Genomic DNA, 13,684 nt, shown 5'->3' on the forward strand with positions numbered 1-13,684 from the left:
AATTGAAACGATGTCGTTTGTAATTTTCTATTTAAAATATTTAAACCCTTTAATTATATTCACATTAAACTCAAAACGACAGCGTTTAAGAAAGGGGATCATAACGACGGCGTTTTGCATTGTTTCGTCTCTTTTAACTGAGGACGAAAAAGATTCGCTTCTCCGGCGAGCAATTCAACTCTTTCTTCTTCTCGGTAATGGCGATGTCTTCTGGGACTCTGAGGTTCTCAGCTACCTTAGTATCTCCTTATCATCATCACCATCCTAATCGCCTCTCATTACCTTCTTCTTCTTCCAAGGTCCGTTTTTACTTATAATTCCTACTCTATAATTTTCTCTTTCTCCGCAATTTGGGATCTGGGGTTTGATTCAAAATTCGCGACCCAATGTTCATGTTTCGTGTAATTTGTCATTAGAAATTAGATTAGGAGCTTCGATCTTTCGCTTCTATGCTTGTGTGGGTTTAGGAAGAATCTGAAATGCGTCTTTTATAGCTGAACAAATTCACAATGTCTCTCTAGCTCTAGATTTGCTTGTTCGTCGCTCGCTGCTATTTTACGAGCTCTATAAAGTTCATCATCCTAGTTTTTTGGATTTTTACTTTGGCACTTGTAAGTAAATTGCTAGTGAAGGCCATTGGTACTTTGGTGATAGGTTTCTTTAGCTTGTAGCTCATATTAAGTCCTTTTAAACATGGCTGTGGTGCCTTGGATTACTAAGACTGTACTGGTCTACGACTGTTCGATATATGCAGATGTTTTGTGGTGCTGTGTCCTGAAGTTTTGCTACTTTGTTACAAAACTATTTCATTAAGTTTATAGATGAGCTTGATGTTATAGTTGCTTCTTAACCTATAGATGTAGGACGATAATAACTGAGTTTTCAATATGCATCTAGTCTGAAATTTACAGTCTCTCTTTGCTGGTTTATGGATGTAACTTTTGCAGGTTGATTCCACGGGTTTCATAAGCATTGGGGCAGCGAACAGTTTTGAAACTCAGAAATTTCCCGGAGTGGCGATCAGCCGTGAAAACGCACGTGGTCATGTTAAGGTGTTTGCAAGGAACACGGGAGATTATGAACTAGGACCAAGCCCAGCTGAGCAAGAGATAGAGAGCTTTCTCTTGAATGCCATCAACATGAGTTTCTTTGACCGATTAAACATAGCTTGGAAAGTAATATTCCCATCGCGAGCTTCGAGAAGAAGCTCCAACGCAAGAATCGCAAAGCAGCGGCTCAAGATGATTCTCTTCTCAGACAGGTGTGATGTTAGTGATGAAGCTAAAAGGAAAATTGTTAACAACATTATCCACGCACTGTCGGATTTCGTAGAGATTGAATCAGAGGATAAAGTTCAGCTGAATGTATCCACGGACGGTGACCTCGGGACCGTTTACTCAGTCACGGTGCCTGTTAGGAGGGTGAAACCAGAGTACCAAGACGTCGACGAGGCTGGAACTATTACCAACGTGGATTACAAAGACACTCGTGATGGTTCTGTTGATGTCAGGTTTGATTTTTATGTTCCGGAGTGATTAAAAGAAGGCTCTCTCTCTCTCTCGGTCTTAGAGTTGTTATTTATCGGATAGTGTCTTTGTCTGTTTTTGTGTTGGCTGTTCTTGAAGTTTAGTTTTGAGGAGGGAACAAAAGACAGTTTCGTGACACTCCCCATGTATATATATGCAGCTTCTTTCTTATAAGTGTTATATTCTCATTTTAGTTTTCACAAATTCTGTCAACTTATAACAGATTCAATCAGTATAGTTAATTTAACCACTGACTGGTTACCATAAATTCAAACAATGTATGGTTTAGTGGTGTCCATTGCAAAAGTTAAATTGGACTATGAACTAGGAGTGTTCAGTTTGGATATTGATCAGTAGATTCTAAGATATTGATTGACAAATGAATGTCCTAAACCATTCATACATCTTTCTCCACACCTTTCTGTTCCTCAATTATATTTTTCAGCCCATTTTTGACGACAGATAACAGCTCCTTGATCCGTGATAAAGGTGCTTTAACGTCGAATCCGTGCTCTTCTAGCATTTCCGATGCCTCTTTGTAGCCATCTAGTTTGCTTCTTGGAGTGTCCTCCCCAATATCATCTACTATCTTTGTTAACTCGATAAAAGTCATAGTCAGACTTAATGCAACCCATTCACGAAAAATTCCAAGCGAGTAAAACAATGGACGGAAGTGAGGACGTTGTGGTATTCTATTGTAGAACTCACTCAACTCATACTCTTTCCAGTAATCTAACGTCTTGGTAAAAGGTAAAACAATGTCCTCACCTGATCCTGGAGGAGGCACATCAACAATGAGAATTGCTTTAATAGTGTATCTACGTGTACCGGTGGTAATAGTTATTAGTCGTAAAGATGCAAGCCTCTTATGATTAAAAATTTAGCTGAAGGGAAACAAAAGTTCCTGATTGACAACTAATTAATATGTACAATTCTCTAATACTCCCTCTGTTTCATATTAAGTGTCATTTTAGGCTGAAAATTTTGTTACAAAATAAGTGTCATTTTGTATTTCCAATGTAGATGTTTGGTAAATTTTCCAATTTTATCCCTATCAATTTAATGTATTGTCCAATAGAAAAAAAATAAATAATATACTAATAAGAGGTAGAATAGAAAATTTAATGATTTTCTTAATTTGTGTGAAAAATTCTAAAATGACATTTATATGAAACAGATGGAGTAATAATTACTAAAGTCCAATATGAAGAAGAAGACATACCAGTCTCGTTGAGATCTGAGCCGCTATGCTCTTGTCCTACCCTTCTCTTATTACTGCCACTGGTATCTCTCTCAAGCAACTGTGCATAAACAAAGAGCGTCAACCACAAATTTAAGGAGAGCCATCTCAAAAATATTAAATAACTAACCATATCTTGAGGGTGAAGTTACCTTCTCTTCTTCAGTTGGCTCATCATCATCTAATATAAGCAAGCCCCTCTCCTTCATTAGCTCAAGTGTCCTCATTGGCACAACTTGCCAAGTGACTTTAAAAGGTTTGCCCTCTGTTGGAGGTACATAAACATGATAGAGATCGATTAATTGATCAAGGATCCACGTACCGGCAGATCTATGAATCAACAATTAATTAACTAATACCTTTTATTGCACGAGTAATCTCTTCATATCTGCATTCCTCAGCGGAGGAGGAGTGTTTGCTTGTCTGTAAAATCACACACATCACGTTGGAGTGTTAGATATATGCAAACGACAGAAGTCGAAAATTATTCAAAATTTCTATGTACCAAAATAGATCGAGAAAAGGGAGGGAAAAATCACATCTACAGATATAAAAAATCGAAGAATTGAAGGTACCTTCTCTTGTGTTGTTGAATTGTTTCTCAAGTCAGAGCCTACTTCGATTTCACCTTGATCCTTCTCCATATTCGACATAAATGTTAGGGAAAAGGATATGTTCCATATCTTATTGTGTATATCTTTAGTCAATATTCTCTACTTGTGCATCAAGTCTATTGTATCTATATATACTCTTTACATATCAATAAGAAACACAACACTTTCTCTGAGATTTACATGGTATCAGAGCCAAGTTAGAAAACCCTAAAAATCTAAATTCTTTCTTTCCTCCGCCGTTTCTTCTTTTCAAAGGAAACAGTTTTTTTTCTACTTTTTTTTTTCTACCTATCCGATGGCTACAGCCTCAGCCCTTTCTACTACTACTACTAAGGAATTGATCACCTCTTCCCCTTACCATCTATCTTCTAATAATCAGCCACACCATGTCCTTACCCCGTTTCTTCTTAATGGCGAAAATTATGAGAAGTGGGCTAAGATCGCACGCAACAATCTCACAGCAAAGCATAAACTTGGGCTTGTCGATGGCTCTCTTCTCAAACCTGCAACTGATACTCCCGATTACCAACGGTGGGTTCAAGTTAACTCGATGTTATGCGGCTGGCTCTATGCAAGCTTAGATCCTCAAGTCCAAAAGGTTATCTCGTTTGTTGACAATGCAAAAGTTCTTTGGGACAACTTGCGTGTTCGTTACTCTATTGGGAATGCTTCTCGTGTTCACCAAATCAAATCCTCTATTGCTCGCTGTGCTCAAGACGGTCAGTCTGTTGCTGACTATTTCGGTCAACTCAAGGTAATGTGGGATGATCTCGATGACTTTGAACCGTTCATTGACTGTTGTTGCAACTCTCCGTCCTGTCCTCAACGTCTCAAGCAGCAAGCACGTCGCGATCTTGAGCGTATACACCAATTTCTCATGGGTCTCGATGCTTCTCGGTTTGGTACTACACGTACCAACATCCTTAGCCGTCTCAACCGCGACACTGACATGACACTTGATCATGTTTACTCTAAAGTCATTGCTGAAGAACGTCATCTGATCGTTGCTCGTTCTAAAGAAGAACGTATTGATGCCGTCGGCTTTGCTGTGAAGGCTGGTGTCAATGCTATTGCTTCCGCTACACGTCTTCCTCAAGGACCATGTACTCATTGTGGACGTACCAATCACACGATTGATACGTGTTTTGAACTTCATGGCTTGCCCGAGTGGTGGATAGAGAAACATGGTGACACTCGAGGAGGCTCCCGATCAAACTCTACTCACGGTCGCGGCCGTGGCTCTTACCGAGGACGAGGTCGTGGGCGTTCCTCTTCTACTTCCTACCATGCTAACAATGCTCAGGCTTTCTCCGAAGCTGATCTCCCTGACTTACCTGGTGTCAGTAAGGCCACATGGTCTGCCATTGTGAACTTGTTAAAACCTGACCAAACTTCTTGTTCCGATAAGCTCTTCGGTAAGCATTCTTGTGTTGAGTTTCTCCTTGACTCTGGAGCGTCTCATCATATGACAGGTGATGATGATCTCCTTGTGGATACGCATGACATCCCTCGAAGTATTGTTGTTCTTCCCAATGGAAAACATACTTATGCTACTAAAGAAGGGACGATGATTCTTGGAGATCATGTGACATTGAATCGTGTTCTTTATGTTCCCGATCTCTCTTGCACCCTTATTTCTCTCGCTAGACTTTGTCGTGAGTTGTCTTTGCTACGCTTTATTTACTGATACATTGTGTGTTATACAGGACCGCACTTCGAAGATGCTGATTGGCGCAGGTGAAGAGAGAGATGGGGTTTATCACTTTCGTGGAGCGGTTTCAGCAGCGTCAACAATGTCAAAAAATCCTCAAGAACTCTTTGGCATGAACGTTTGGGGCATCCTTCTACGAAGATTCTATCTAGTTTTTTATCTAATTTACCGGATTCTACACACCATATTAGTGATCATAATGATTTTTGCGAAGTTTGTATTCAAGCTAAACAAACACGGTCGGTTTTTCCCGAAAGTACGAATAAAGCTGATACATGTTTTTCTTTGATTCATTGTGATATCTGGGGACCATACAAAACTGCTTCTACGTGTGGAGCACACTATTTTCTTACTATTGTGGATGACTATTCTCGGGCTGTGTGGACCTATCTTCTTCTTGCCAAAAGCGAAGTCGCTGCTCATCTCAAACAATTTATGGCCATGGCTCATCAACAATTTGGGAAAAAGATCAAAATCATTCGTAGTGACAATGGGAGTGAGTTTCTTGGTCTTCGTTCTTTCTTTAGAGACCATGGCATTCTTCATCAAACTTCTTGCGTTTATACTCCGCAACAAAATGGGAGAGTTGAGCGTAAACATCGTCATATTCTCAACATGGCACGTTCTTTGCTCTTTCAAGCCGATTTACCAGTTCAATTTTGGGGCGAGAGTGTTCTCACTGCTGCGTATTTGATCAATCGCACACCCACTCCTCTTCTACAAGGCAAAACTCCGCATGAGCTTTTGCACTCTACTCCTCCGAATTTTGCACAACTTCGTGTCTTTGGTTGTTTGTGCTTTGCCAAACGTCATTCTTCTCGACATGATAAGTTTCAAGAACGTGGCCGGAAATGTATTTTTCTCGGTTATCCTCCTAATCAAAAAGGGTGGCGGGTTTATGATATGGAGACGGAAGACATTTTTGTTTCTCGTGATGTTATCTTTAACGAAGATGTCTTTCCATACTGTTCCTCTACCGTCTCCAATCCGCCAATTGTATCTCCGGTTGTGTCACTGCCACTTATCTCTGCTAATGATTCTGTTGATGAAATTGCACCTCTGCCTCTCGAATCCAGGGGGAGTCTTCCTACTCATGTTCCTCCTACGGTTCTTGATCCTACATCTACTACGGTGGTTGACTCTTCTCCGACTCCCGCTCCTACGGCCGTCACCACTTCTGATTCCGTTGTTGTTTCTGATGAGAACTCTGATGACTTCGATGTTGGTACTGAACCACTAGGTCGTGGTCATCGCACAAAGTTTCTGTCTACTCGCCTTAAGCCTTATGTTGCCTATTCTGCATGTCACGCTGAAACCCTCATCTCTCTCAAGCCTTTGTCTGATCCAGCATCTTCAGGTACTTGTTTCTATCCTATAGCACACTATGTTTCTTGTGAAAAGTTTAGCTCCGCACATCAAAAGTTTCTTGCAGCCGTAACAATGGTCGACGAGCCGGTTACTTATAAGCAAGCAGTTCAAATATTAGAATGGCGTGATGCTATGCGCAAGGAGATTGACGCATTAGAACTTAACGAGACCTGGACGCTTGAACGTCTTCCACCGGGTGTCAAAGCTCTCGGTTCTAAATGGGTGTATCGGCTTAAGTTCAATTCGGATGGTACACTTGAACGGTATAAGGCTCGGTTAGTAGCTCTTGGTAATCACCAAAAAGAGGGTGTTGATTTCTCGGAGACCTTTGCTCCGGTTGCGAAACTTCAAACTGTCCGGACCTTACTTGGTGTTGCTTCGGTTAAAAATTGGGAACTCCATCAGATGGATGTTCACAACGCGTTCTTACATGGTGACCTTGACGAGGATATCTACATGAAACCACCTCCTGGTTTTCTTCCCGCTGATCCATCTCTTGTGTGCAAGCTTAAAAAGTCCATTTATGGTCTACGGCAAGCTCCTCGCTGCTGGTTTTCAAAGTTGTCTACTGCTCTCCTTGACTACGGTTTTGTTCGCTCTCACAAAGATAATTCTCTGTTTACCTATCGGCGTGGTGGTGTTGTTCTTCATGTTCTTGTCTATGTTGATGACTTGATCGTTTGTGGTGCTGATTCTGCAGTTCTCAAATCGTTTAAAGCTTATTTATCTCGCTGTTTCAAGATGAAGGATCTCGGTCTGTTGAAATATTTTCTTGGAATTGAAGTTGCTCGTGGACCTGATGGTATTTTTCTCTCACAACGAAAATATTGTCTTGATATAATCGACGAGTGTGGTTTGTCTGGTTCGTGTCCGGCTGATACTCCTATGGAGCAAAATGATACATTGTTGGACTCTACGAGTGCACCGTACTCGGATCCTGCTCAATATCGACGCCTCGTTGGGCGTCTTGTTTATCTCACTCACACCCATCCTGAGTTAAGTTATGCTGTCAACATTCTTGCGCAGTTTATGAAGACACCTCTTCTGGATCATTGGGACGCTGCTCAACGTTTGGTTCGCTACTTGAAATCTTCACCTGGTCAGGGGGTTGTTCTTTCTTCCATGGCTCCTCTTCAAGTGAATGCTTATTGTGATTCTGATTTCAACAAGTGTCCTTCATCTCGACGGTCTCTTACGGGTTATATGGTTATGCTTGGCAATTCTCTTCTTCAATGGAAGACAAATAAGCAAAGTCGTGTCTCTCTTTCATCGGCTGAAGCGGAGTATCGCGCCATGGCTATGACCTGTACGGAGCTCTTGTGGCTTAAAGAAGTTTTGCAGTTTCTTGGTGTCGATCATAATCAGCCGATGCGTTTATTCAGTGATAGTCAGGCTGCTCTTCAAATCGCAGCAAACTCTGTTTTTCATGAACGTACGAAGCATATTGAAAGTGATTGTCATTTCATTCGTGATGAAATTGCTTCTGGTACTATAGCTACTACTCACATTCATACTAAAGAACAGCCGGCTGACATCTTTACTAAAGCTCTTGGTTGTGATCAATTCAAGTATCTACGGTCCAAGTTGGGCGTTCTCGACTTACACGCTCCACCTTGAGGGGGAGTGTTAGGGAAAAGGATATGTTCCATATCTTATTGTGTATATCTTTAGTCAATATTCTCTACTTGTGCATCAAGTCTATTGTATCTACATATACTCTTTACATATCAATAAGAAACACAACACTTTCTCTGAGATTTACAATAAACCCTAAAATTCAAAGACAGACAATAGTTCTTTTTGAAACCTAAAACTCTCGTTTGTTAAAGAAATAACTTTATATTGACAACAACAACAAAAAAAAAAGAAAAAAAATTATATTAATTTTTGCCTATTAAAATAAATATAATATATAAATACCAAAAATATATTTATAAAAAATAAAAAAAATCTGATCATGAAAACCATAAATAAGTATTCAAAAATTAAGCAAACAATTTTATAATGAAACACATATACTTAGTCATATTGGAACGGCCACAAAAAATCCCTCATGTATTATAGCCTCTCAATTAGGATCATTTTCTTTTATATTGGGAAAATACAAGGATCATCTTCTATTTTTTTATTGGGTACAAATTTAACAAAATCAAGCTCGACCTAAACTGAATAAGTTGGAAAAAACATGTGGATATTTCAAGATAGTCTTGATAAAGCTAACAAAGTCTTGATTAGGCATGTTTAGCATGACTCTGATTTAGTAACTAACTTTTATGAGGATTTTTGGATAACCCTAAACAGATTTTATCAACCGATTTTAAGAGCTAAAGATTAGGGAAGACGATTTTTTCATAAATAAGAGCAGACCCGTCCCTAAACACATTATTTTGATACTTTTTTTTTACTCATTATTTTGATACATTTGGAAATTTGAGACCTATTTTGGTGAGAATATATATAATAAATTAAAAGTTGTAATAAGTCCATTGTTAGCAAACAAAAACTTAAAGTTAGCAAAAAGGCCTAATAACTAATAAAAATGGCCAAAAAATAGCAAACAAATCCACAAAATTAGCAAAAGAAAATCTCATACATACTTAGCAAAAAATGCTCCATAATTAACAAAAAAAAAAAGAAAATTCTCATCACTAGCAAAAAAATTCTCCAAATTTTATAAAAAATTATGAAGGTCTCATAATTAGCGAAGCAGAAATTAGCAGTTTTAATTTTCTAAAAAAGACCCCAATTTTTTTATTTCGTATTAGGCCCCAGATGTTACAGTCTATAGATAAAAACATTCAAACCATACATAGTTGGCCCATAAGCCCATTAACCCGTTTGTGAGCGGAACCCGTATTTTCAAATTGCTCCAGGTGTTCTGTTCAATCAATCAATCGCCTCCAAAATTTGAAACTGGCGTTAGATTTAAGATTCGTTCTGCTTGAGGAAGTGGGATTTGGGTATTTTCTGGGTTTGAAACATGAGCCGAGGAGATCCACTTCAATTTGAAAATCCCATAGAGGATGCGGTTTCGAGGCTCAGATTCTCACCAGAATCAAACAATCTCCTTGTTGCTTCTTGGGATTCCGTAAGTTTTCCTTCTCTTTCTCTTTCTCGGATCTCTTAATCGAGAGACACTGACGAAAATGTTGTTGATTTGTGGTGTAGTATCTGAGATTGTATAATGTGGAGAGCTCTTCGCTTAGTCTAGAGTTGTACTCTGAAGCTGCTCTTCTTGATTGCTGTTTCGAGGATGAATCAACTTCGTTTTCCTCTGGCTCCGATGGATTCATCCGAAGGTTTGCAATTTTTTTTCTAAACAACATTTTCAAATTGGGATGCTTTTGTTTTTGTATGAAGTGAGCAAATTTGTTACCTTTTTCATGAAAAGATCTGATTTTTTTTTTTGTATAGAATTAGAACCCATATAAACTCAGTTTTTGTTATAAGGAACTCATGTGCTTCAAATTGATTGTTCTTGTCAGATACGATTTAAACGCCGCAACAGTTGATACGATTGGAAGACATGATGACATTGCAACATCCATTGTATACTCTTGTGATGAAGGTCAGTTTATTACATTTTAAGTAAGTAGTAATGATTGTTTTTAATATGTTGAATTGTGTGATCAGTTGGTGTGAAGTGCTTAATTGTTGTCAGTTTGATCAGTAGATGCTAAGATGTTGTTTGAAAAATGAATGTCCTAACTAAAGCATTTATACACCTTTCCCTTATAGGCTGAATAAATGATACTGGATAAATTTCTCTGTTGTATTACGAAATGATATTAGATTACATGTATGTTGGTGCCACTAGTAAGTTAAAATAGGATTTTTTGTCATTTGTGTGATTTGGCATCTGTCTTTTACCAGATATTGATAGACAAATGAATGTCCTAAATCATTTATAGACATACCTGCAGCCAAATCACTTCTTTTACAGGTTGAATAAAAGATATTGGACAATTTTCTCTGTTGTATTACGAAATGCTATACATTACAAGTAGGTTTGCGCCACTACTTAGTTAAAATAGGATCTTTGGTCATTTTTATGAAATAGATACACATTTCTTAGTTTTCAGAGGAATTTTTTTTTCAGGTGTTGAGTTTTGAATGAGAGACTTTGATAAACGTTATAGACATTGTGTTATACAATGTTGTTTGGCAAAGTGATTTATAAGTCAATGTTCCTGATTCTTTCCAAACTTAATCTGTGGTGTGATTAATTTGTGTGAACAAATTGGTGTGATGCTGCTCAGGTGTAGTTATCTCTACTGGCTTGGATGAGAAGATCAAATTCTGGGATACAAGACAAAGAGAAAGTCTTGTATTTTCGACTGATGCTAGTGCAGCAGTGAGATGCATCACTGTATCTGGAAACAACCTTGTTGTTTGCATGGATGCATCAATTCATATTTACGATTTGCGTAACTTAGACCAAGCTTCCCGATCGTGTGCATCTCAAGTGGAGGTGCCAATCAGATGTGTTACCTCTGTACCTTATTCCAGAGGTAAATATACATAGTTTCAAGAATCTGTGATTTTGGGGTTATGTGGCCACAGTATACATTTATTTTATATAGACCAGAATTCATGTTTGGTTTGATTCCTAAGATGTTTATTGTTGCTATTGAACAGGATATGCAGTTGGGTCAGTAGATGGACAAGTAGCTGTAGATTTCCCTGATGCATCGTGCTCCAGTGAAACTAAGTAAGTGATGACTGACCACAATATGAACGTTGAAACACACAAAATGATCATTTAGTCAACCACTGGTTTGGATTCAATGTTTTCTCTTATTATGTGTACCATAAATTCATGGCAGATACAGTTTCCGATGTCATCCAAAGTGTAGAAATGGAAGAATTGATGGTGTAAGCGTAAACGCTATAGAATTTAGTCCATGGTAAGTTTCCCCTCATTCACCATCTAAGGGTACACACATGATTGATCATATAGTTGACTCTTTTCTTGTTACCACAGTGGGTCAGGTACTTTTGTGACTGGGGACAATGAAGGTTACGTGATCTCATGGAATGCTAAAAGCAGAAGAAGACTCTTAGAGGTTTCAAACACTATAAAAACATGACTTGTTCTCTGTAGATTCCTTCTTGCTCTTAAATATCCCTCTGTAAATCACATTTGTGTTTTGTTAAAAAAAAAGTTGCCAAGGTACTCAAACAGCATCGCATCTTTAGCATACAACAACACTGGAGAGCTCTTGGCTGTTGCATCAAGCCACACTTACCAAACAGCTCACGAGAAGTAAGTCCCACTCTCCCTCGCTTCGTTTACTCATCACACTCACACTGTAACAGTACATAATACAATACTTGTTTCAATAGATACTTCCTCGTGTGTTTTTGCAGGGAAGAAGCACCTCAAGTGTTCATACACAGGCTTTGAGAAGATTTGTTAGCTTCTTGAATTGAATCCTCAGGTCTCTACTACTTGTATCTATATTTTTGTTTGTTTGTTCTTTAGTAGCACGTTTAGCTCGGCTTGCTCCACAGAATTGACCTCGTTTCAACATGTAATGATTATGTCTCTGTGTTTGTGTATCCAACTTGATTTTGACTTTATTAGTCAACTAACTTAATTTACTCTTTGTTTATTCGGTACAACAAAATAATCCAATTTATTAATTACTTTAGATTTAATTAAATTGAGAGAATCTTACAGGACCGCGTAACAATTACGATCTGACTTTTATTTATTTAATTAAAAACAAAAAACAAAAAAATGCCGCACGTGTATGGCTCGCGTCAACTTCACGCGATATGTCAATAAATCTGAACCCTTGAATAAATTATAAAAGGATACAAATCCAACGGCTGAAGAAGAGTAATAATTTTGAATACGCAACCCTAGATCTATAAAAATTGAACTCTCCACTCGCTTAACTTTGCCACACATATACACTTGCTCTCTCTCTCTCTCTCTATCGTCTTCGAATTGAACCATGTCGGACGACGAGCACCACTTCGAATCAAGCGACGCCGGAGCTTCTAAGACTTATCCTCAACAAGCCGGTAACATCCGTAAAGGTGGTCACATCGTCATCAAGGGACGTCCCTGCAAGGTTTTTTTGCTTTCTCTCTCTCTCTCTCTCTCTCTCTCTCTCTCTGTCTTTCGTTTTTGATTAATATTGTTTCTAGAGGAATCATCTTCATGGATTGTATTAGGTCACCCTGATCGTTGTGATTTTCTGAGGTTTAGTGATCTGGAATTGTGTTTAGTTCTGAGAGAGATCTCTGTTTTTTTTGGGTAATTATGGCTTAATAGGGTTTATGTCGATTTTGAATTTGCTTGATTCAATTGTCATAGGTTTAGTGCTTAGTGCTTAGAACTGTTTTTGAAGTTATGAGGTGTATGTTTATTTTGGAATTGGTTGATTCAAATTTGGTGTTTTTGTGTTGGGTTTGATAATATATAGGTGGTTGAGGTATCAACTTCAAAGACTGGAAAGCACGGTCACGCCAAATGTCATTTTGTTGCCATTGATATCTTCACATCTAAGAAGCTCGAAGATATCGTTCCCTCTTCCCACAATTGTGATGTGCGTCCTGTGATGATCTCTTTTGATTGAATTTATATATATATATATATATATATATATACATGTGTGAAGTTTGTAATTTTGACTCTGTTTTGTTTTATTTTTGGGCAGGTTCCACATGTGAACCGTGTTGATTACCAGTTGATTGATATCTCTGAAGATGGCTTTGTATGTGACACTCGGTTCTTTATTAGCTCAGCTTTGTGTTTTGCCTTTGCCCATATGCTTAAAATTAAAGGGTTTTGTTCTTTGATTACATTACAGGTGAGTCTTCTTACTGATAATGGTAGCACTAAGGATGATCTGAAGCTGCCAACAGATGAAGCTTTGCTCACTCAGCTCAAGAATGGATTTGAAGAGGGCAAGGATATTGTTGTGTCTGTAATGTCTGCAATGGGAGAGGAGCAGATGTGTGCTCTCAAGGAAGTTGGTCCCAAGTAATAAAGTAATCATTTTGTCTTCACAGGGTCAAATGTTATAAGAACAAAATTTGGTACTTTTTTTTTTTTTTTTGTCTTCTTAGTAATTTTAAGCTCATGTGTTTTCATGTACGACACTTTTATATCTCTATCTTACTATTGGTTTTGGTTGTGGAGAAGTTACTGTTGGTGACAGGTCCAAACCGACTGTTATACTATGTGCAATGTCATATTTTTAGATCCTAA

General features: G+C 38.3%; 4 protein-coding genes across 5 annotated transcripts; 3 read left to right on the forward strand and 1 right to left on the reverse strand.

The window, feature by feature from the left end:
* Positions 1-93: 93 nt before the first annotated feature.
* On the forward strand, positions 94-1,730 carry LOC104787998 (cell division topological specificity factor homolog, chloroplastic). Its single transcript, XM_010513664.2, has 2 exons — positions 94-299; positions 948-1,730. Exons 1-2 carry the CDS (start codon positions 198-200, stop codon positions 1,533-1,535), a joined length of 690 nt encoding a protein of 229 aa, XP_010511966.1. The 5' UTR covers positions 94-197; the 3' UTR covers positions 1,536-1,730.
* Positions 1,715-3,441, reverse strand: LOC104789726 (DUF724 domain-containing protein 4-like). Its single transcript, XM_087451193.1, has 5 exons — positions 3,342-3,441; positions 3,126-3,189; positions 2,919-3,031; positions 2,749-2,827; positions 1,715-2,300 (listed from the first exon to the last, which is right to left on the reverse strand). Exons 1-5 carry the CDS (start codon positions 3,417-3,419, stop codon positions 1,924-1,926), a joined length of 711 nt encoding a protein of 236 aa, XP_087307319.1. The 5' UTR covers positions 3,420-3,441; the 3' UTR covers positions 1,715-1,923.
* Positions 3,442-9,334: 5,893 nt separating this feature from the next.
* LOC104787999 (mitotic checkpoint protein BUB3.3-like) lies at positions 9,335-12,089 on the forward strand. Of its 2 annotated transcripts, none has more exons than XM_010513665.3 (9): positions 9,335-9,547; positions 9,628-9,758; positions 9,945-10,027; positions 10,719-10,970; positions 11,098-11,170; positions 11,286-11,366; positions 11,444-11,525; positions 11,625-11,725; positions 11,830-12,089. In XM_010513665.3, exons 1-9 carry the CDS (start codon positions 9,440-9,442, stop codon positions 11,864-11,866), a joined length of 948 nt encoding a protein of 315 aa, XP_010511967.1. In that variant the 5' UTR covers positions 9,335-9,439; the 3' UTR covers positions 11,867-12,089. The 2 variants fall into 2 exon arrangements, with proteins under 2 accessions (XP_010511967.1, XP_087307305.1); XM_087451179.1 differs by having other exon boundaries at positions 9,356-9,547; positions 11,806-12,089.
* A 212-nt stretch (positions 12,090-12,301) lies between these two features.
* Positions 12,302-13,684, forward strand: LOC104788001 (eukaryotic translation initiation factor 5A-3). The gene is made up of 4 exons (XM_087451194.1): positions 12,302-12,542; positions 12,897-13,019; positions 13,131-13,187; positions 13,284-13,684. The coding sequence occupies exons 1-4, from the start codon at positions 12,423-12,425 to the stop codon at positions 13,458-13,460; spliced, it is 477 nt and encodes a 158-aa protein (XP_087307320.1). The 5' UTR covers positions 12,302-12,422; the 3' UTR covers positions 13,461-13,684.

The sequence above is a fragment of the Camelina sativa genome, chromosome 5, assembly GCF_030686135.1.
Source record: "Camelina sativa cultivar CO46 ecotype springtype chromosome 5, ASM3068613v1".
Lineage (NCBI taxonomy): Eukaryota > Viridiplantae > Streptophyta > Magnoliopsida > Brassicales > Brassicaceae > Camelina > Camelina sativa.